The sequence below is a fragment of the Schistocerca gregaria genome, chromosome 7 (assembly GCF_023897955.1).
Source record: "Schistocerca gregaria isolate iqSchGreg1 chromosome 7, iqSchGreg1.2, whole genome shotgun sequence".
NCBI lineage: Eukaryota > Metazoa > Arthropoda > Insecta > Orthoptera > Acrididae > Schistocerca > Schistocerca gregaria.
In genome coordinates, this window is record NC_064926.1 from 184682377 (window position 1) to 184703984 (window position 21608).

A 21608-nucleotide genomic window follows, 5' to 3' on the forward strand; every position below is an offset into this window, starting at 1 on the left:
TCACTATGTAGGTGGGTGCCAACAGAATGTTTTCACAATTGGAGGTGAATACTGGTAATTGAAATTTCATGAGAAGATTCTGTTGCAATGAAAAACGCCTTTGGTTTAATGATTGCCACTCCAATTCATGTATCATGTCTGTGACACTGTCTCCCCTATTTTGCGATAGTACAAAATGGGCTACCCTTCTTTGAACTGTTTCAATGTCATCCGTTAGTTCTACCTGCTGCAGATCCCATACTGCACAGCAATACTCAAGAATATGGCAGACAAGTATAGTATAAGCATTCGCTTTAGTAGCTCTGTTGCACCTCTAAGTGTTCTGCCAATGAATCGCAGTCTTTGGTTTGCTCTACCCACAACATTACCTACGTGATCATTCCAATTTAGCTTATTTGTAATTGTAATCCCTAAGAATTAGTTGAATTTACAGCCTTCAGATTTGTGTGACTTACCACGTAATCAAAATTTAATAGATTTGTTTTAGTTCTCAGGTGAATAACTCGCACTTTTCTTTATTCAGGGTCAGTTGCCACTTTTTGCACCATAAAGATATCTTATCTAAATCATTTTGCAATTCGTTTTGCTCATCTGATGACTTTACTAGATGATAAATGACAGCATAATCTACAAATAATCCAAGAGGGCTATTCAGATTGTCTCCTGTGTTGTTAATATAGATCAGGAACAATATAGGGCCTATAACACTTCCTTTGGGAACGCCGGATATTACTTATGTTTTACTCGATGACTTTCCGTTTATTACTACGAACTGTGATCTTTCTGACAGGAAATCATGAATCTAGTCACACAACTAAGGTGATATTCCATAGGCATATGGTTTGGTTTGAAGATGCTTGAAAGGAATGATGTCGAAAGCACTTTGGAAATCTAAAATATGGAATCAATTTGACATCTCCTGTCGATAGCACTCATTACTTCATGAGTATAAAGAGCTTGTTGTGCTTCGCAAGAATGATATTTTCTGATTCTGTGCTATGTGTCAATAAATCATTTTCTACGAGGTACTTCATAATGTTCAAATACAGTATATGTTCCAAAACCTTATTGCAAATTGACTTTAGTGTTATGGGCCTGTAATTCAGTGGATTACTTCTACTTCTCTTTTTCGATATTGGTATGACTTGAGCAGTTTTCCAAGCTTCAGGTACGAATCTTTCTGTGAGCGGGCGGTTGTATGTAATTGCTAAATATGGATCTATTGTATCAGCATACTCCGAGAGAAACCTGACTGGTATGCAGTCTGGATCGGATTTATTAAGTGATTTAATCTGCTTTGCTACACCAAGGATACTTACTTATGTGGTTCTCATCTTGGCAGTTGTTCTTCATTGGAATGCAGGAATATTTACTTTGTCTTGTTTAGTGAAGGAGTTTATTAAACTTTGCTTTAGTGACACTGTTGTAAGTAACTTCACCATTGTTATCGCACAGAATCTCTTTGGGTTTTCTGCCAGATTCCGAGACAGATGTTCATAGTAGAAATTATTAAAAGCATCTCACATTCAAGCATGTGCTATATTTGGAACTTCTGCAAACTTTGCCAATCTTGAGGATTTTGCGTTCTTTTAAAATTTGGCATGCTTTTTTTCGTTGCTTCTGCAACAGCGATCTGACCAGTTTCATGTACCATGGGGGATCAGTACCATATCTTATTAATTTGTGTGGCATATATCTCTCAATTGGTGTCAATACTATCTCTTTGAAATAATTCCACATCTTTTCTATGCTTACGTTATCAGATCGGAAGTCTAGATGTACCAATTCCAAGACTCCATTGGCCTAGGCCAGGGGAAATATGCTCTTGAGGGCATTGCCTGGTACTTGCAGTGGTGTTTGCAGGTTTTTCGGTATGTGTGTTGTTGAGCCATATGTTTGGCCATTAAAATGCCAGTGTCAGTGGTGCAGTAGCTTGAGGACATCTGCTCTGAAAGCTGCTGCAACAACCACCCTCAATTTGTCTCCCATGGAAGATGTTGACTATCTAGTAAAGTGATAGAACTGCTAGGATATTTCAAAAATGTGTGAACTTGGAGTGGGTCAAGGTTGTCCTTGTCATACGCCACAGAATTTGCAAGAAGTGTTTGACTCACGAGAGGACTGTGTTGTTCGGAACAGCATTGGCAATGACCCTGGCATTGAGCAGAAGGCAGGTCAGAGCCTGGGTGGAGAAGGTGTCGACACTGGGACAAACATCAAGACATGCTTTAAATGAATCATTCCCTCCCACCAGCATGGTATTTCTATGGTTGGATGATGTCCTGAACTTATCTCATAATCATAGGTTGACGGAAAGGAGAATAAAAAGCATGACCAGGGGTTTATGGTCTGTCTGCAGTAGGAATTTTCTCCCATAGATATCGTTATGCAATTTTTGATGAGAAAAGTGAAGGGCAGGGCTTCTCTGTCAACTTCAGAGTAGCTGCACAGAGCCGGGTCAGCATTTTGGACATGAGGCTTATTTGCCATCCCTGTCCTGTGCGACAACACTGTCCCGATCTCCATGCCGCAGGAATCCACAACCACAATCAGAGGCTTGTGAGAGTTGTAGTTCACCAAATGTTTTGAGTCCAGGACTCACTCAAATGCCTGTTGACCTTCAGAAGACCAGTCCCTACATTTGTCTTTCAGTAGTAATTTGTGAAGGGGCTTTGTGTTTGTGGCCACCACTGATAGGAACTTCTGGTAATATTCGACGTGCTCTGACATAATGGAGTTGATTCTTGTTAGTGGGATCTGGGAGTCGGGCAATGGCCTGGAAGTATTTGGTTATGGGGCAGGTACTCGATTTCGTTGTGGAAAAAAGAGCACTTGTCTGATGTAAGTTGTATAGCAGTGGATCCAAGTTGTCTAGGTGCTCATCAAACTGTAATTACAGACTCTCTCTTAGCAAAATGCAGAACACAAAAACTTTATGCCCAAGAGTCATCATTTTGTGTATGTGGTGCTGCATCGGGGAAAGCAACATAACAGTTCTCATGCATGCTCTTATCTAAAATTGTTTGAGGTACTCTTTGTGATCTTGAACCAATACTTCAGTTAGGGTGCATATGCCCCTGGACAGTGGGAAAAACCCAGAAATTTTTTTGTCCAGGAAAAACTCTGTAATTCTTTAGAATTTCGGGAATTTTTGGTTGCTTTAGTTTTCAGTTAAATTTTTATAATTTTGACTGGTAAGAAATGAGATTCTAACAAAGACTTTTACTTCAGCTGACTACTGCAGAATAATCGTACAGCAATAAAATATAAACGAGAGAATACACCAGAATAAAACTTGAATTGCAAAGAAAATGCGCCATTTACAACAAAAAACACAGTGTACACACAAGCACCTGCAAACAGCAAAATGCATCAAGGGCTGTAGGACAGAGACTGTGCAGTACTTCATAACAACGAACTGCTCTCAAGGAGTGTGACTTCACAACTGTTTACATTTCTATCAGGTCACGAGAAAGTATGTGAATGGTGGATTGAGAACTGTTACTTTCAAAGTACATTTCCTTTTAAGCAAGGTGAATTAATATTATGTGTGAGAATGTGCGATGAATTTCTGAAATAACAAGAGTTTTTTTAACTCTCATTTGAAACTTAAAGAGAACCAGCCATTTGAAAAAATCTTGGGCTCAGAAGACCAGCCATTTATGCCATTATTCAAAATTTTATTGGCATTGCTGGAATTTGTTTTTTAAGTGCCGGGAAGTTGTAAAGCTCTGATTGAAAGTATATTGTCACTTAACTTGGAAAAAATGTATTTTCACCCAGGAAAAAGTGTGTTTTTAAATGGAAAATCCATGATTTTTTTTTTCTTGTCCGAGTACACACTCTTACAATGCTTACAGTTGTTGCTATTAACATTTATTACAGGGACATTCTTTTATGGACACCGCGTCTGCTACATAAATGGCGGTGGAAAGGCAAGAATTCCTACGTGTTAGCACTGGAAATTTCCTTAGACCTCCATTATTCTCCTCGAAAAACTGCAGATATAAATCCTATCTGTTCCTAGTAGTCAAGAAAAACCCCTTTTGCTTAGTTGCTGCAGAGATGAATTTTTGGAAAGTTCTTCTGAAAATACTTTTGTAACCATGTTCTGCTTATGTGCCCAGCAATGAAAAAGGCTTAAATGGTTTCCTATTACTTTTTTCAGAGAGATGACATGTTCCTTCATGTACCTAGCACCATCATTTATAATATGCTTTACATTGCCATATTAATTATTATAGTCTTCTAAAGCATGAGCACGTTGTGTTTACTTCACTTTGTCGAGAACCTGTACATGTGCAACAAAAAGTTTTTGTTCTTTTCATGCCCAAACTGCTTTAGCAACACAGTAAAAATATGACATTCTCTCTTTGTCAGTGGTTTCATTAGCGAACTCAACATCGTTGCCAGTTAGTTGCTGCATCACTTCGTCCTTTCATTGTTCCTGTATTGAAGGGATAACCATTACCTTCATTATTTTGACCCATGGAATGTCACCAGCAATATTACGAAAAACCACTGCTAGCATACTGGAACTGATCTGTAGTTAAAGAAAAAACTTCATTAAATTTGCAGTGGCATATTGAAAACAATAATTTGATTATCGCACTGTTCACTCTCAATAACCGCAACTTAACTTCAATGAATTTGTTCATCCTGTGACGAAAAATCTTCGTTTTCTAGTTTGTGCAATGGGTTATAGTCTTACAAAGATATTTCCATGGTGCTTTGAGCCAGATATTCACAGTTGCTTAACTACTTCTTGGGCAGGTTAAAGCTGCTGCTAATTGAAGATCACTGCTTTATCTGCACGATGCAGCTCTCTGATATGACACTTCGTAATCACCAAACTATTACAAGATGTGTGGACATATATGAGTCATCTTATCATAAGTTGTGAACACGAATTAAAATTTGGGATTAAAGCTTAACTTCATGCACGACAGACATACTTTTTGACCATACTGTGGTGTGGCAATTCTGGCCAACACAGTGCTGTGGTAAGCACAAACCACTAAACTTGAATTCACTTTTAGATGTGGTTTGTGCTTGCCACATTAATGTGAAATTTTCCTGTTCTTGCATATATCACAAAATGACAACATTTCTGTATAAATGCATGTCTTCTTGGCTGATATATACTGGTTAACTTTCCTTGAGCATCCAACCATGTAAAGTGATGAAATGAAATTTGAAAATGCTTTGTGTGCATACTTCTTTGAGAATCATAGTTTTGTTTTACAGTAGAAAAAGAAATCTTATTGAAAGTGTAAATTTTAATCAGTTTTTGTGTCCCATTTAATTTCTGTGAAGCAATCTGTGTCATGAGAATAAGATAATGTACAAGGACCATAATGACCACTTTAACAATAAAATAAAATGCTGTCCAACAACATGAAGATTTAGTAAAACTTAATATGAAATTGAAAAAGTAATTTGACCTTATTTTTAATCTAGCTTGCCCTTTGCGATAGGCTTCTGAACTTAATTATTCTCGTACTTTTTTTTGCATTTTGGGAGCTGTAACAAACTGTGAGCATTCATTCTGATTTTCAAAACACATGTGAATGACTGCATGTCGACTGTTTGTAGTGTGTGTACCCATCAGTGAACAGACATGTCAGTATTACTGTCAGCTGATCATTGTACCATTTCCTGGTAGTAGTGCAGTCAAAATATGATAAATGCAGTTTCATGGACTGTTCAACAGTTAGACTAAAAGTTATCTGTTCATTCCTCGTATAACATTCAGTCTCTGTGCGTGGCATATCCTGGAAGGTGATTTGTCAATTAGCATTGGACGTAGCTTGACAAAAATTACATCCGTCTTTGAATAGTTGAAGGGATTACGTTGTTCAACTATCCAAATATTCATGAACTAGTACACTTCTTTAAGCTTGTAATGAAAACGCCAGTGCTCTGCATTATTGCAGATAATTTGATTTTAATAACTTTATTTGTTTAAAAGGCAAAACAAGGAAAACAGCTAATGTTGCAACCCCATTTTCACTTTTTTGTTCTAATTAGTATATGGGAACACATTTACTTCGCTTAGAAAAGATGATATACATAAATATCATTCTGACATACTATCGTGCATATTTTCAGGGCAGATAGTGGTTACAGGAGACCCTGCAGTAAACCTGGTGGATCCACTAACCACAGCAACAGCTGCAGCTGCTGCAGCAACTCACAGCTCTACCCCTACACCACCACCAGCAACTCTCGGAGCTCTGCTTAATGGTAGGTTGCATTGGTTACGTTCTGATTTCATGACACAGTGTCTGAAGAGAACTAGTTGTGCATTACTAATACATTTACAGTTGAGTTATCTGTTCCAGAATATAATCAGGACTGTGCTATGAGATGTTAGAAAAGAAACCCCAGCTGTATCAGAATGTGGTCGTATTTTTCTTACTAATGAAAATTTACACACATTTTGTGACTCTGACTGATAATTTAATCTGCAGCTGTAAATATTGAAGCAAGCCAAAGTCAGTGTTCTGAGGTTGCTTTTTGTCTGCTTTGATCAGGGCTTTTTCTACTATCACCCTTCTGACCTCCCCTCACCCCAGTGGCTTACCACTCGTTGGTGAGTTTGTGCTTGGCTACCATGGGGCCCCAGCCTTTGCAGCATCTCTTCAATTTCTGTGCTGCACATCTATCCTGCTGTCATTTTTCCCCTCCCTAGGGGAACATGTATGGGATATTTTTGGAAATGTATTCTGAAGGTTCGATAGCATGGCATCAGAACAGTACATTATCTGTTTTTTCCTTCTTTCTTCATTCTCCATGTCACACCCTTCCTCTGCTTAGGAGTTGAGGCTCCTCTGTGTTTCTTCTTCCTCCCTGTGCACTCCTGAAAGCTGGCCCCACATGTGTGACACATAATAGTGACTGGGTAACTCATAATTCCCAGTGTTTGGCTGACAGGTAGAGTTTGCTTGTATCCCCTGGTATAGGCCAGGTCCAGGGAGGGGTTATTTCCTCAGCTGTGACCTTCCCCAGTTTGCCAATTGGTCCCTGAGGTGTGAACAGTCACCTAAAGCGGGCGAGTCCCATTCTGAGGGGGGCTCCTCAGTTGGAAGGAGATGTGTCATCACAGACACTGGCAATCTTCTACTTCTCTCTCTCTCTCTCTCTCTCTCTCTCTCTCTCTCTCTCTCTCTCTCTCTCTCTCCCTCCCTCTCCCTAGTAACCCACACACCTCCATCTGTCTCGGTCTATTAAATGTGAACAGAATGAGGTTAAAAATTCAAAGACTCTTGCCGGTCACACCTTGCTTCCTCGTGGTATTATTTACTGAAGTAGGTCAGTTCTTTGCTACAGTTAATCTCTTTATTATCCATAAAGGTTTAGCTGCAGTTGTTGGCACAGTGAAATCTTACTCCCATCTACGTAATGGTACTTTTGTTTTGGAAACCAAAGGTGTTTTTCAAGCCCAACAAGTGCTTACAGCTTCTGTCCTCCACGACAATCCTTTTCTTGTCGAGACCCATTGTACGCTGAATTCCTCGCATGTTATTATTTACTCTTGGCTGCTTGCTGGTATTGAGTGAGGGAGAAATTCAAACTTACCTCCCTGATCAGGGAGTCACTGCAGTACATTTGGTAATGAAATTACCTTAATTCCGATGCACACTCTGTTTCTCACTTTTGATAGAGTAGTGCTTCCATCGAAGATCAAAGCAGGCTATGAAGTCATCACAATCCAACTGTACATTCCCAACTCAAAGTGTTGCTATCAGTGTCACTGTTACAGCCGCACTCAAATATCGTGTAAAAGTACCGCAATATGTTAATTGTGGTAGGGATGCTAATGAGGGTGATTGCCTGCCGCCTCCTCCTCCTCCTCCTCCTCCTCCTCCTCCTAGCTGTATCAGTTCTTACGGACAGCATGCTGCTTCATCCCGAGAATGTTCTGTGTATCTCAGTGAGCGGACCACTCAGGAGATCCATGTGAAGGAAAAAAGTTCGTAATCATATCGCTCTCAAGTTGTTGGCTAGTCGAAAGCCCTGTGTTTTACCAATTGGCACTTACAGTACTGTTCTTGCTGTGCCGCTCTCCACGAATGACATGGCCACACAGACTTGAAACCTCAAATTCAGCACTGCAATTATGAAATAACTAAGTTTCATGGTAGCATCCCCATCTCCTTCTCTTCCAGCTGTGCACCAAGCCACCAAATCTTCACTCCCGGTGATGAAATCCCCCACTTCACAATCGGCAGGCCAAAAAGACAAAAGGAACAATCCCATGAAGCCTTCTTACGTCCCTCCAGCCAACAAGCATCTGACTCTTCACCTGCCAGTCACAAAGGCTCTAAAAAATTGAACAAAGACAAATCGTCTTCTCCTTTGCAGACTTGGGTGTTCTCTTCAGTGGAGTCGCTGTGTGAGACCCAAGCCGACCAACCTCCGTTACACCATTGTGCACAGCCAGCCGTTTTTCTGCCATGGAATCTGCAGGCTGACCCAGGGAGAATGTCGATGACTCCTTAGATCCCATGTAACAGGATCCTCCAACCTCTGTGCCCTGTGGAGTGTTCGAAGGCTGGCACTCTGCATCTGCTGAGGTGACAACTCCCCCCCCCCCCCCCTCCTCCTCCCCTTGCCCTGTCATGTCTCCCCTCAAGTGGAACATCACATCTTTAAATCCTACAAGGAGGAATTAAGATTATTCTTGGAATCACAGTGTCCGCTTGTTTTCTTCCTCCAGGAAACAAAATTGTGTCCTTGCAACCGCTTTGACTTCTCACATTTTTTTCCAGTCTGCTTTGACCCCCCCCCCTCCCCTGCGAGAATGGCATTCCATCTTAGGGGGCCATTGCGCTGCTCATCCACCATGATGTTCATAGTCAAACCATCTCGCTGAATACTTGGCTATGAGCCACTGCAGTCTGCATTTTCCTTCCTCCCTTGAAATTTTGTCTTTTCAATGTCTACATATGTCCATCATTTGCTGTCATAGGGCAGACTTCATCAAGCTTATTGCTCAACTCCTTTGCCCCTTTTTGCTTCTAAGTGAGTTTAATGTACACCATCCTTTCTGGGGCTCTTCCAGAACCTCTCTGGGAAGTGTCCTCTTTGCTGACCTCAATGAACTCAACCTCATCTGTTGTAACACTGGAGCACCTACGTTGCTTTCAGAATCAACACACATCTGTTCCTGTTTGGACTTCTTGTTGCGCACTGCCCAGCTTGCCTGTCATCTTGAGTGGATCATTCTCTCAGACACGTACTCGTGTGACCATTTCCTGTGTGTCCTTTTGCTGACCTACCCCATCTTCATGTAAACCCATCTGGCAGCTTTCTAAGGCCAACTGGAGGCTTTACTCCTCCATGGTGACCATTGTTGAACAACATTTCCCCGGTTGTGATGACCAAGTAGAAAACCTTACAAACTTTATTCTTACTGCATCAGGACGTTTCATTCCTCGCTCTTCATCTTTATCGTGCGAGTGTCCTGGACCCTTATATAGACTAGTGCATGCCGCAATGCAATTTGTGTGCAGAGATGTGCTCTCCATGTTTTTAACTGCCATCCTATAATGAAAGCTGTATTTATTACAAACAGTTGCTTGTGCAGTGTCATCACATTCTTCAGGATAGGAAGAAAGCTCACTGGATTTCATTTACTAGTTATTCTAACAGTTCCATTCTCTCTCCATTATGTGGATCAACGTTCAGTGGCTCGCTGGGACCAAGGTTCATTCCCCAGTATCCGGTCTGACCATTGCAGATGGTATACTGTGGATCCCCATTGCTATCTCCAATGCCTTAGGCAACTATTTTGTGGAGATTTTGAGCTCTACCCACTATCACTCGAGCTGTCTCCGTCAGAAACTAGGGGAGGTGGCTCGGGTGATAGACTTCTCCTTTCTGAATCGTGAAAGCTACAATTCTGCTTTTATTCTGAGGGAGCTAGAGCATGCTCTCACTTCATCCTGGTCTTCCGCCCAAGGCCGGATGATGTTAGTCAGTCAGATGTTGCAGCACCTTTCTCTTGTGAGCAATCACTTTCTCTTTCATGTGTAAAGTTGCATCTGGGCATATGGCACGCTTCCCTGATGCTGGCTTGCAGCCACTGTCATACCCATACCTAAGCCCGGTAAGGACAAACACCTTTCCTATAGCCACCTCTCCATTTTTCTTGCCAGATGTTTTTGTAAGCTGATGGAATGTATGATTCATGCCACCTGGTACGGTGGCTTGAGTCTCAGTTTACTAACCACTGCACAATGTGAATTTCGAGCATGCTGCTCTGCAGTTGACCGTCTCGTCACTTTGTCAACCCATGTCATGAACAGTTTTCTGTGGAAATGCCAGACTGTGGCAGTGTTTTTTGATTGGGAGAAACCCTATGACACCTGCTGGAGAACTGGTATCCTCTGTACACTCTACACATAGGGATTCCGAGGCCACCTGCCCCATTTCTTTCAGGCATTTTTAAAAGTCAGAGTTTTCAAGGTACATGTTGGTTGTGCTTTGTCGGACACCTTTATCCAGGAAAATGGGGTGCCTTAGGGCTCCCTCCCGAGCGTCGTCTTCTTTGCTGTAGCCATTAACTCTATTATGGCATGTCTCCTGCTGGGCAACTCCAAATCCCTTTCTGCCAATGATTTTGCAATCTATTGGAGTTCTCCGGAGACTTGTCAATTTGAGCCGCGTCTTCAGTTATGTCTTGATCACATGTGCTTGTGAAGCATCAACAATGGCTTTTGTTTTTCCACTGACAAAACCATTTGTATAAATTTATAGCAGCGCAGTGTATTTCTTGCACTGTCTTTACATCTTGCTCCTGTTGATCTTCCATTCACTGAAACTACAAAATTCTTGCGGCTCATGCCAGATAGGAAAATTTCTTGGTCCTCCTGCGTGTCTTACCTGACCTCCTGCTGTACCTGCTCCCTCAATGTTCTACGTGTTTTAAGTGGTATTTACTGAGGAGTGGACGGACCACCCTCCTCCATGTGTGCCGATCCCTTGACCGTTGAAAATTATATTATGGGTGTTTAGACTATGCATCTGGATGTCCGTCCATCTTATGCCTTCTAAATACAATCCATCATCGTGGAATTAGTTAGGTGACAGGCACCTTTCACAGTAGCTTAGTTCAAATTCTCTGTGCAGAAGCTGCTGAACTACCACTGTATAGCAGTGTGATGTTCTACTCAGCAGATATACATCCGTTTGTCTGCATGCTCTGCAACCCATCGTATGCCTCCTCCTTAAATGACTCCTTTTATTGCCAGTATTGGGCACGTCCCTCTTCTCTGTTACCTCCTGCAGTTCGCTTTTGGCTATTCCTCCAGCAGCTTAACCTCACGCTGCCTGCCACTTTCCTGATGGATGTGAACCCTTCATCACCTTGGTTTTGTGCAGTGGCCCATGTTCACCTTGGACTTCATTTGATTCCTAAGGAAACAGCTTAAGAATTGATCTATCGCTGTAAGTTCCTCGATCTTCGTGTGGACTTAGCGATAGTACGTCTATGAACACTGAAGGCTCTCGGACTGACCATAGTGTTGGGTGTGCCTTCTTCAGTGCCATGTGATTTTTTTGTATCAGCATCCAGAACACTGCACAGTATTTACAACAAAGCTCTTTGCCATCAGGCCACACAGTACATCCACTCCAATTCTCTCTGTGCCCTTCAGGGTCTTTGTGTGCTGTACTCAGTCCATCACTTATTGCGATGAGTCCAGGAAAGCTTCCACGTGCTCACTCTTGAGGGAGCCACTGTGGAGTTGCTGGTTGCGTTGGTCTGACAGGAAACGAGGCTGCTGACACTGCTGCCAAGGCTGCTGTCCTCCTACCTTTACTCTTTAGTTCTTCCCTTACTTCCGGTGATCTCAGTGTTGCCATCTGTTAGGTGGTGATGTCACTTTCGGCATCATCTTAGGCCTCTTGCTGCGAGGAGATCATTTTAGCTAGGTTGTGGATTGGACTCTGTCGTTTTAGCCACTGCCATTTGTTAAGTAGTGATCCCTCTCCACTTTGTGCTTATTGTCATAAACATTTGATGGCTTGCAGTTTCCTGAACAAATGCCCTTTTTTAACCACTTATGTTTATATATGCTTGTTGTCTGAGTTATCAGCTGTTTTATCGAACAACGAGTGGGCTGTCGACTGCGTTTTACGTTTTATCTATCGTAGTAATATGGTGAAGGTCATTTAATTTGTAGTTTGGAAGATCTGTTGCCTCTGCAGTATACTTTGTGGACCTTTACCCAAGAGGAAGTCATTGCTTTTACCTGTATTTCCTTGCATTGATTGGGCTTAACGTATAGTCGTCTTTTCTGTATTAGTGTTCTAGGGGTGTGACGTGGGCGCGTTCGACCTTGTTTTTGTGCCATAAAACAAAACAAATATTTCGGTTATTTAGTTGACTAGTATTCCAGGTCAGGATTTTGTCTGTTAAAGAGTAACAAGGAAACCATATGGATTGGCCTCCATGTTTATTTTCTTTGTTCTAATTGGATTTGCAGGTCACTGCTCAGACAGAAATTTCTTAAAGCAGTATAAGATGCTTCTTAAAAATGGTCAACTAATTGAGTTCAAAGATTTTTAGGTGCTCTGGTGTGTGTGTGTGTGTGTGTGTGTGTGTGTGTGTGTGTGTGTGTGTGTGTGTGTGTGTGTGTGTGAGAGAGAGAGAGAGAGAGAGAGAGAGAGAGAGAGAGAGAGAAACTGAGCTTATCAGTGGATCCCCCAGTATCTACAGCCATAGTGTTCTAGCCTTGTAATCGCGAAGTTTTTGGTTTGGTTCTTGCTAGGTACGACAATGTTGTTTCACTTTTGAGTGCTGTATTTATCAAAGTAAAATGTTATGTAACAAACAATGAACCATAATTCTGTAACAAGAATATTAACTACTGATCACACTATAGTACAAAAATTCTTTCTAAATTAAAATTTGATACAAAAATGTGGAACTTCAAATTGAACTAAGACTATCTTATTTCTAGAGATAATGAACAGAATACATCTTTTTTGCTTAAAGATAACACATTCCAGATTTAAGTTCGAATTTTTAGTTTATTATGAAAATTAAAAATGTATCATTATTAAGAAATTATTACTTACATTGTGTCAATTTACATTAAGTTTTATATTAATCTGGAACAAAAAAGGTTGCACTTAGCAAGGATCAAGAGGTGCATGGTACTGATTTAGGAAATTGATGTCTATACACTGTCCTTCAAATCATATACACTATGTGATCAAGAGTATCCGGGCACCCCCAAAAACATACATTTCTCATATTAGGTGCATTGTGCTGCCACCTACTGCCAAGTACTCCATATTAGCGACCTCAGTAGTCATTAGACATTGCTAGACAGCAGAATGGGGCACTCCACAGAACTCGTGGACTTCAAATGTGGTCTCGTGATTGGGTGTCATTTGTGTCATACATTTGTATGCGAGATTCTCACACTTCTAAACATCCCTAGGTCCACTATTCTGGTGTGATAGTGAAGTGGAAATGTGAAGAGACATGTACAGCACAAAAGCGTACAGGCCCACCTCATCTGTTGACTGACAGGGACTGCCGACTGTTGAAGAGGGTTGTAATGTGTAATAGGCAGACATCTATCCAGACCGTCACACAGGAATTCAAACTGCATCAGGATCCACAGCAAGTACTGTGACAGTCTGGTGGGAGGTGAGGAAACTTGGATTTCATGGTTGAGCGGCTGCTCACAAGCCAAACATCACACCAGTAAATGCCAAACGACGCCTTGCTTGGTGTAAGAAGCCAAACATTGGACAATTGAACACCGGGAAAACATTGTGTGGGGGTGTACACAATGTTGCGATCCAATGGCAGGGTGTGGGTATGGCGAATGCGCAGTGAACGTCATCTGCCAGCATTTGTAGTGTCATCAGTAAACTTTGGAGATAGTGATGTTATGGTGTGGTTGTGTTTTCTTTGGTGGGGGGCTTGCATCCCTTGTTGTTTTGTGTGGCACTATTTCAGCACAGATCTACATTAATGTTTTAAGCATCTTCTTGCCTCCCACTGTTGAAGAGCAATTCAGGGATGGGGCGATTGCATCTTTCAACATGATCGAGCACCTGTTCGTAACACACAGCCTGTGGTGGAGTGTTTACACGACAATAACATCCCTGTAATGGACTGGCCTGCACGAGTCCTGACTTGACTTGAGTCCTATACAACGCCTTTGGGATGTTTTGGAATGCCAACTTCATGCCAGGCTTCACCGACAGGCATCGATACCTCTCCTCAGTGCAGCACTCCGTGAAGAATAGACTGCCATTCCACAAGAACCTTCCAGCACACCATAGAACGTTTGCCTGGAGAGTGGAAACTGTCATCAAGGCTACCTTGACATTTTTCAGTTCAGCTCATGCAGTGGGTCTTACTTGTTCACCACAAGTGAAACATAACATAGATTTTCATGACACTTTCAACCAAAGTGTAATTGTAGGGATTGTGCCATGTTGTGGTTTAGAGTTAGAAAAGGGAGCTTTTTAATCCTAATAAAGTAGGAATGAAGTACCAACTAAGTCCCTTCATGTTACATAAATTGTTTGAAGTATTGAAACAAGGTTATTAGCAGGAAAATTTTCTGTTGCAGGTTCAGTGCTCAAAATTTGTCTGCTAAGACATTCCTATTGCTCCTCCACCACCCCCCCCCCCCCCCTCAAGGAGCTCAAAACACAGCCATTTTGCTTTAAGAACTTCAAGTTTGTACACAAGTTATGGGGAATTGTACTTCACAAGAACTAGTAAATCTGTTTGTAGCATTTTATTGACATTTAACTCCCTCTACTTTCAGCTATGATTATCACAAATAACAGTGTGACTCCTCTGATGTTCTTTCACAGTGTCGCACATTTGGAACCTTGTTCTTTCGGTGTAAGAGATACACCCATTGTGTATAACGATATATCCTTCTTTGTGGTGGGATATGATTAATGATAATGGCAAAAGTCTACATGAATGTAGTCAAAAGCATTGGGCATAGAGAAAAACTGTAATTAACTAATATAAATTATATAAATTAATTCCTTTTTTGTGGAAATTGCTTATCAAATAACAAAATGAGCAAAAGTGTATCTTGGTTGCTGTTACTGTTAAGCAGCACATACCTAACATACTTACATACTGGGCGGAGTTACTTGCAAATAGTGAAAAAACTAGCACTGCATTCCATCTGACCTGAGATACTGTCATTATTGTTCTCACTATAAATGGATAGGAACTGGAAAATTTCGCATTTTGTGACAAAATTTGAAATAGATGCAAATTCTGCCATAAAAATGTAAAAACATGAAATTACCTAATAGGCACTATTTCAATGCGAGTTCTATCCAGACGAAATATTTAATGAGAGTTTGAAATTCTTTATTTTCTGCTTATAAATAAGTTTTAAGATACTGGTATTGTACACCATCTAGCGAAGCCCGATTTGGAAAGATAATGTGTGTAAGAACTTGTTTGCAAAATAAAAAAAAGTGCATGAATGCGATAATGTATCAGTGCATGTGACGTTCTGGTGCCGTGACAGTTGAGAATGGTTGAATGATTTACTTAAGATACATGATGCTAATGCTACTTAGTACTCAGCTGTGTGACCTAGCGTTTTATAACAAAGAAATGTGTATGGTTGATTGTTAATTTACTTAAGTTCAAAAGTTTTTATAATGCAAACACTTTAATGTGGCCAGTTAGGTAGTCTTGTCAAATAGCGCAAGAATTTGGGCCTGAACTATGTTATTAACAATATGCTGCCAACATCAACAAGCAGTTGTGTGGTTACTCTTCCCAAACGCTTTGTGCTGTGCGTTGTTCGTTGTTTTCTTATTTTGAAGTCCGTTAGCAACTAATCCTTGTCCAAAACAGATTTAAATTGCGACATCTCAAGAGATCGGCGATCCCTGTGTCAGTTCTGCTTTTGGAGAATGTGGGTATAGACTGCTGCCCTGCAACAGGGAGGTGCAGTTTTGCTCGTTCCTACAAAACTGACATTCACTAAGTTATTTTAATCAAAGTGCTGCAAAAGTAACCTTGAGATTTTGGGAAAGAATGTTATATGAAAAGTAACTATATCACACTTGACTTCAGAGGATGGCTAGGACAACTTATGTGTAATTAAGAAAGAAGAGTAAAGGGAAGAAGCATCTTGAGGAATGGTGGGGAGCCATTCATAGAATGTACTCTTTAAGTAGTTGAGCCACAACGGCCATCAGTTTTGTGGTTAAATAAATTGCAATTGCAGGCATTGTGACACTGTGTGTAAAAATTGAACTGAACTGTCTCCCTCTCCCTAACTTCATTGGAGATGAAACATAAAGCGAACGAAGTCACCTTATATGGGGGAAATTGCTTGGGTATTCCTCTTGTGTTGTTATTTAATAACATTTGAATTGGGCTGTGCTCGGTGCTGTATTTACTTCTCAGTACTCTGAAGTGTTGTAAGTGCACACACTAATGAACTTCTCCAGTGGCACAGAAGTCTGCTTTGAAGTGCTTTATATGGCATGACTACATCTCCTAAAAGTCACCAGTTCCTGAACATTAAACTAGTTGCAAGTAGTTGACTGTTTAATAAATTTAACCTATAATGTATCCCATTTAGAAACTGTAGAATATAATTATTGTTTTGAAAATTAGGCTTCACTAAGAGAGGCTTTTAACAATATACTTGGCCATTAACAGTTGTGTGTGTGTGTGTGTGTGTGTGTGTGTGTGTGTGTGTGTGTGTGTGTGTGTGTGTGTGTGTGTGTAAAGATTGCACTTCAACTAAATATATATATATATATATTTTTTTTTTTAGATCTGACAAATGGATCCCTTAACACAGGTCCTCCAGTTAGTTCTTCTTTGGTTTTGGGACGTGGAGCTTCACCAAGTCTAGAAATAAACACTACTATTGCGTCAGTAAATGGTGGACCTTACCAGTCACTTTCAGGATCGCCATCTCCTATTTTATCTCAACCTGGTAATGTAACAACCCTAACGTTTTTCTCCTAATTTTATTGATTCACAATATATTAATTTAGAGTTTGCATTGATTGTGTATTTCCTACAATATACAGATGAAATAGTTAATGACCCAATTCATAACATGCCTTTGCTGGTTGGAACGGGCACAGCTCCTCCACCACCGCCACCCCCGAATAATTTTCACCATCCACGTGCAACTCCGGGAAAACTGCCTGCCATGCACATCAGACTGAAGTATGGACAGCTGGGACCTGGAAAGGGGCAGTTCAACTCTCCTCATGGCTTTTGTTTAGGCACAGAAGAGGATATAATAGTGGCAGACACAAACAATCACCGTATACAGGTAAGAAAAGGTGAAATAAAATTACAATTCACATTAAATAAATGCAAATAAATTGGTGTTAAAGTGTCATATACTTGTATTTGTTCCCTGAATTCCATTGATAAATTATTAACATAACATATTAAGAGTTGTTAAAACATTGGGGCTATTGGACATAATTAATAATTCTCCACGTTGTGGCTTTTAAATACGAATAACATACGTCACACATCAGCTCAGCGAACCATGGAAAAGAGCATGGCAGTGGGGTATGCTCACTTGTACCAGTTATTAGACTTTTTTCTCAATCCATTCATGTATGGAGTGAGGGAAGAATAATTGCTTTGATGTCGTTGTTTGCACCGTAGTCAGTCTTTCCTTCTTAATCCCTATGGGAGTGATATGTAGGGGGCTATATAATATTGTATCTTCCTTTGTTTATAACTAAAAGTTGGTTCTAGCAACTTTTTAAGTAGGGTTTTATGGGATATTTTGTGTCTTATCTTAAAGTGTCCACCAGTTTGGTTCTTTAAGTCCCCCCCCCCCCCCCCCCTATCTCTCTCTCTCTCTCTCTCTCTCTCTCTCTCTCTCTCTCTCTCTCTCTCTCTCACACACACACACACCCACCCACCCACACACACACTACTTTGGGGCAAACCAACCTTTGACCATGTTGTCCTACTTTGTATCCATTTGTTATGCCCTGATAGTCCTGTTTGCTATGGGTCCCACATACTTGAACAATATTCTACAATAGGTTGCACTAGTGTTCATAAGTTTTCTTTGTAGACGGATTGCATTTACGAGATGACGCTGTAGGTAATGTGACTGTCCTTTTGTGTTTTGGAGTGCTTAAAAAAAATCTCATGCCAGAATAAGGCCATTTAGTTTTTAAAAATTTCATAATGAAACATACACGGTGTTTATAACTAAAGTTAAGCTTTCGAACCACTGTAGAAATAATACCATTGGTCAGAATGACGTCAAATTGCAACAGAATATTATTGGAGAAGCACATTGGGTTGGAAAAATAGATTTTTAATTGTGCTGAGGCCAAAAACCGCAGAAAAAGCATCACTCGCATCGGTTTTTAACTGTCCCGAAGCAAAAAACTGCTTAAAAAGCATTAATCACGACAGTTTTAAAAAGCAGCATAAAAAGCATCAATCAAAATCAGATTGGATTATTAATTTCCGTGTGACTGCCGCAAAACATGTTCAATATGCTATCCACCATTTTCTGCAACAGGTTGAAATAGAGAAACAGCATGTTCCACAAATGATCAAAATGTTTCCGGGGTCACGTTCAAAATCTTTTACGCAACGTGTGCCTTAAGTGCAGTTAAGTTTGCAGTCGGAACACTGAACACATCTTTCTGATAGCCCCAGAGCCAGAAGTCACACGGATTAAGATAAGGTGATCAGGATGGCTGATAATTCTAGAATTTCGGAAATGGTGCTTCAGCAGCTGCTTAACTGGATTTGCAATGTGCGGAGGTGTGCCATCTTGCATAAAAATGATCCCATCCACGCTGTTGGAGAGCTGGAATGATGTGGTTGGGTAAGAGGCACCATAGCGCTTACCAGTGATGGTACAGGCAACAGGACTGGAAGCACCCGTCTCTTCGAAAAAATATGGCCCTATGATAAATGGTGCCGTAAATGTGCACTATAGAGTGACCTCTTTCAGGATGAAGTGGTACTGGTTGACTTGAGTGTGGATTTTCCATTGCCCATGTTCGACAATTTTGTGTATTGATATACCCTGTTAGCTGGAAGTGAGCTTTGTTTGTCCACAAAATTTTCTACAGCGAATCATTGTCCAATTCCATGTGAGCAAGAAATTCTAAAGCAAAGGTCTCGTTTGCTGGCAGGTTAACAGGAAGTAACTCATGAACACGGTTAATTTTGAATGGATCGCAAAGAAGGATGTTTCGTAGGATTTTATGAGCCATGCTCATGGGTATGTCCTATGTTTGGGCAATTCTCCATGCACTTCACGTTTGCACATCACCACTCATCTCCTCCTGCATTGCTGTTGCCACTGCTTTCACTGACGTCGAATCAATTTGTTTGCTCCCTATACCGGGTTGCACACCAAAAGAACTCATCTTTTCGAATTTCTGAATAATGTTCTTCAAACCCATGGCAGTCATCGGACGAACACCTTTTTTCAAACCCTTCAGTGCCCGGAACGTCTGCAGAGCAACATGTGCACAGCCATCATTCTTGTAATACAGCTTTACAAGCAGAGCACTATTCTGCATTGAGACAGTCATGGCGAACACCGTGGCGCGAAACAAGGAGAAGCCTTGTACCCGATGTGTTTATACCAACTTCAGTGGGTCGCAGTCTCGCACGTGACAGGTGTTTTCATTTATGTATTCTTGACACACAGTGCCATCTATTGATAAGTTTTCACCTTCCCCCCGCCCCAATCTGCCATACTTTTTCTCCCTTCTCTGATAATATTCTGTTGCAGTTTGAAGTCATTCTGACTAGTGATGTTATTCCTACAATGTTTTGAAAGTTTAATTATTACCACCCTGTATTGTTCATAAGTAGTGTGTTTAGTAGTGTCTCATGAGTAATTTCAATCAAATAACCTACTACACCTTATGTATGAGAGTGTTATTTTGTGCAACATGTTTCCTGTTCTTGTCATTGGACACCAATAACTATTTTATAATTTCACAAACAACTGTCTCTGGTTGCCGAGAGCATACTGGCCTCGCGGCAGGCAGAGACAGTGGTCATAAGTGAAAGAGTGTAACCTATGTGATGATATCTCTTCAGTTCGGTAAACAGTTGAGATTCATTAGTGTTGTGAAATCGCATATTTCATTTAAAAGAGTTTTTTTTTTTACTGATTTTTGTTCTTATTTTGAATTTCTTTAGGAGACAGGCAGAATAATACCACCTTATCGCTGTAACCAGATGATAAAATACATTTTTGAAGATTCAGTACTTCATATTCTACATTTTGGCTTCGTAAAAATATTGGTTTTGATACTGTCAGTGTAACTCACTGGCCCCAGGCCCAAATTCCTTCCATTAAATAACATGTTCACACAGTAAAAGAAATAAGCCCCATTATACTGTCTTTTCTGTGTTACGTTTTTTTAATATTTTGTGCAATTAGCTACTTCTGGTTCACTACAGGGGCCATAAAAGTTGCCGTTTTGGGAATGATGTTTTAACCTTCGAAATATGATACATTTCATCAGTTGATAATTCCTAAACAAAACACTGGTCCCAGTTTCCATTTCTCTGGAAAAAAAGTAATTTAGTGATTAATATTGTTATTTGCTGTCAAATCAAAGCCAGTATTCCATAATTGAGTTTAGAAATGCCAAACATCTGAGTATGCACAGTGTAGATTTTTGAATTACTTTTTCAGCATACATTCAAAACTCAGGATAAGAGGAGTGCAGTTAAATTGTTCAGTTTTTTAAGGGAAGATGATTATGTAGAAAAAAATTAGCAGTGGAAACAAAAAATGGAAGTATTTGATTTTAATGATTTGAGGTTATTCAGAACTATAAAAGTTAAATGGTTGAGGCCAGAGTCAGTAATGCAGATTTGTTCTTTGTAAGGCAGACTGAAACACCAGAGAGAAAACGGCATTCAGTGGTTGCAGGTGTGTGTTTTTTTCTTTCTCTCTCTCTTTTTTTTTAAAAGAACGAGCAAATTTAAATCTGAAGACTTAGGTTTTGTGAATAAAACTAGCTATATAGCTTAATTTACATGGATTGGATAAAAAGTCGTGGCAACACTTAAAATTCATACCAGACTTATTTACAGATATTCACCATATTACATACCCTCAACATAATGCCCCACATCTTGATCACCTTCCCCCACATAGATGGAAGGAGTCGTACGCTGTCAATATTCCCTCCTCTGTTCATATCTTGACCGCCCTATGGCACAGATGATGTCTTCTCTTGCGTTGTAGTGCATGCCATCAAGAAGTTTCTTCACCTTGGTGAACAGATCGTAATCGCATGGACTTGTGAGCGGCATTTGAAAAGTCCGTGCAAAGTCCGAGAGATGGCACCACCAGCACGTATCGAGACCATGTTTAGCCAGTAGCATCTTTGAAAAGAACGCACACACATTTTCAGCCATCTTGGTCTATTTCTTTGTGTTCGGCATTCGTGTGAATCAAAGTGAGTGTCAAAAAATGGATGAAGAAGAATTTCGCCTGGTGTTTAAACATTACTTTATGAAAGGCCAAATGCCTCAGGAGACTAAAGAGAAGCTTGATAAACATTACGGTGACTCTCCACCTTCGATCAGAAAAGTT

The 21608-nt window shown here is 40.5% G+C and overlaps 1 protein-coding gene across 6 annotated transcripts in view; it reads left to right on the forward strand.

The window, feature by feature from the left end:
- LOC126281189 (B-box type zinc finger protein ncl-1-like) overlaps window positions 1–21608 on the forward strand; it is a 142895-nt gene that overhangs the window by 90834 nt on the left and 30453 nt on the right. For 3 of the 6 annotated variants that reach the window (XM_049979892.1, XM_049979893.1, XM_049979894.1), the window contains exons 10-12: window positions 6112–6246; window positions 16809–16973; window positions 17071–17321. In XM_049979892.1, the coding sequence (XP_049835849.1) occupies window positions 6112–6246; window positions 16809–16973; window positions 17071–17321 (551 nt within the window). The remainder of the gene's footprint in view (window positions 1–6111; window positions 6247–16808; window positions 16974–17070; window positions 17322–21608) is intronic. The other 3 variants (XM_049979897.1, XM_049979896.1, XM_049979895.1) reach the window with 2 other exon arrangements.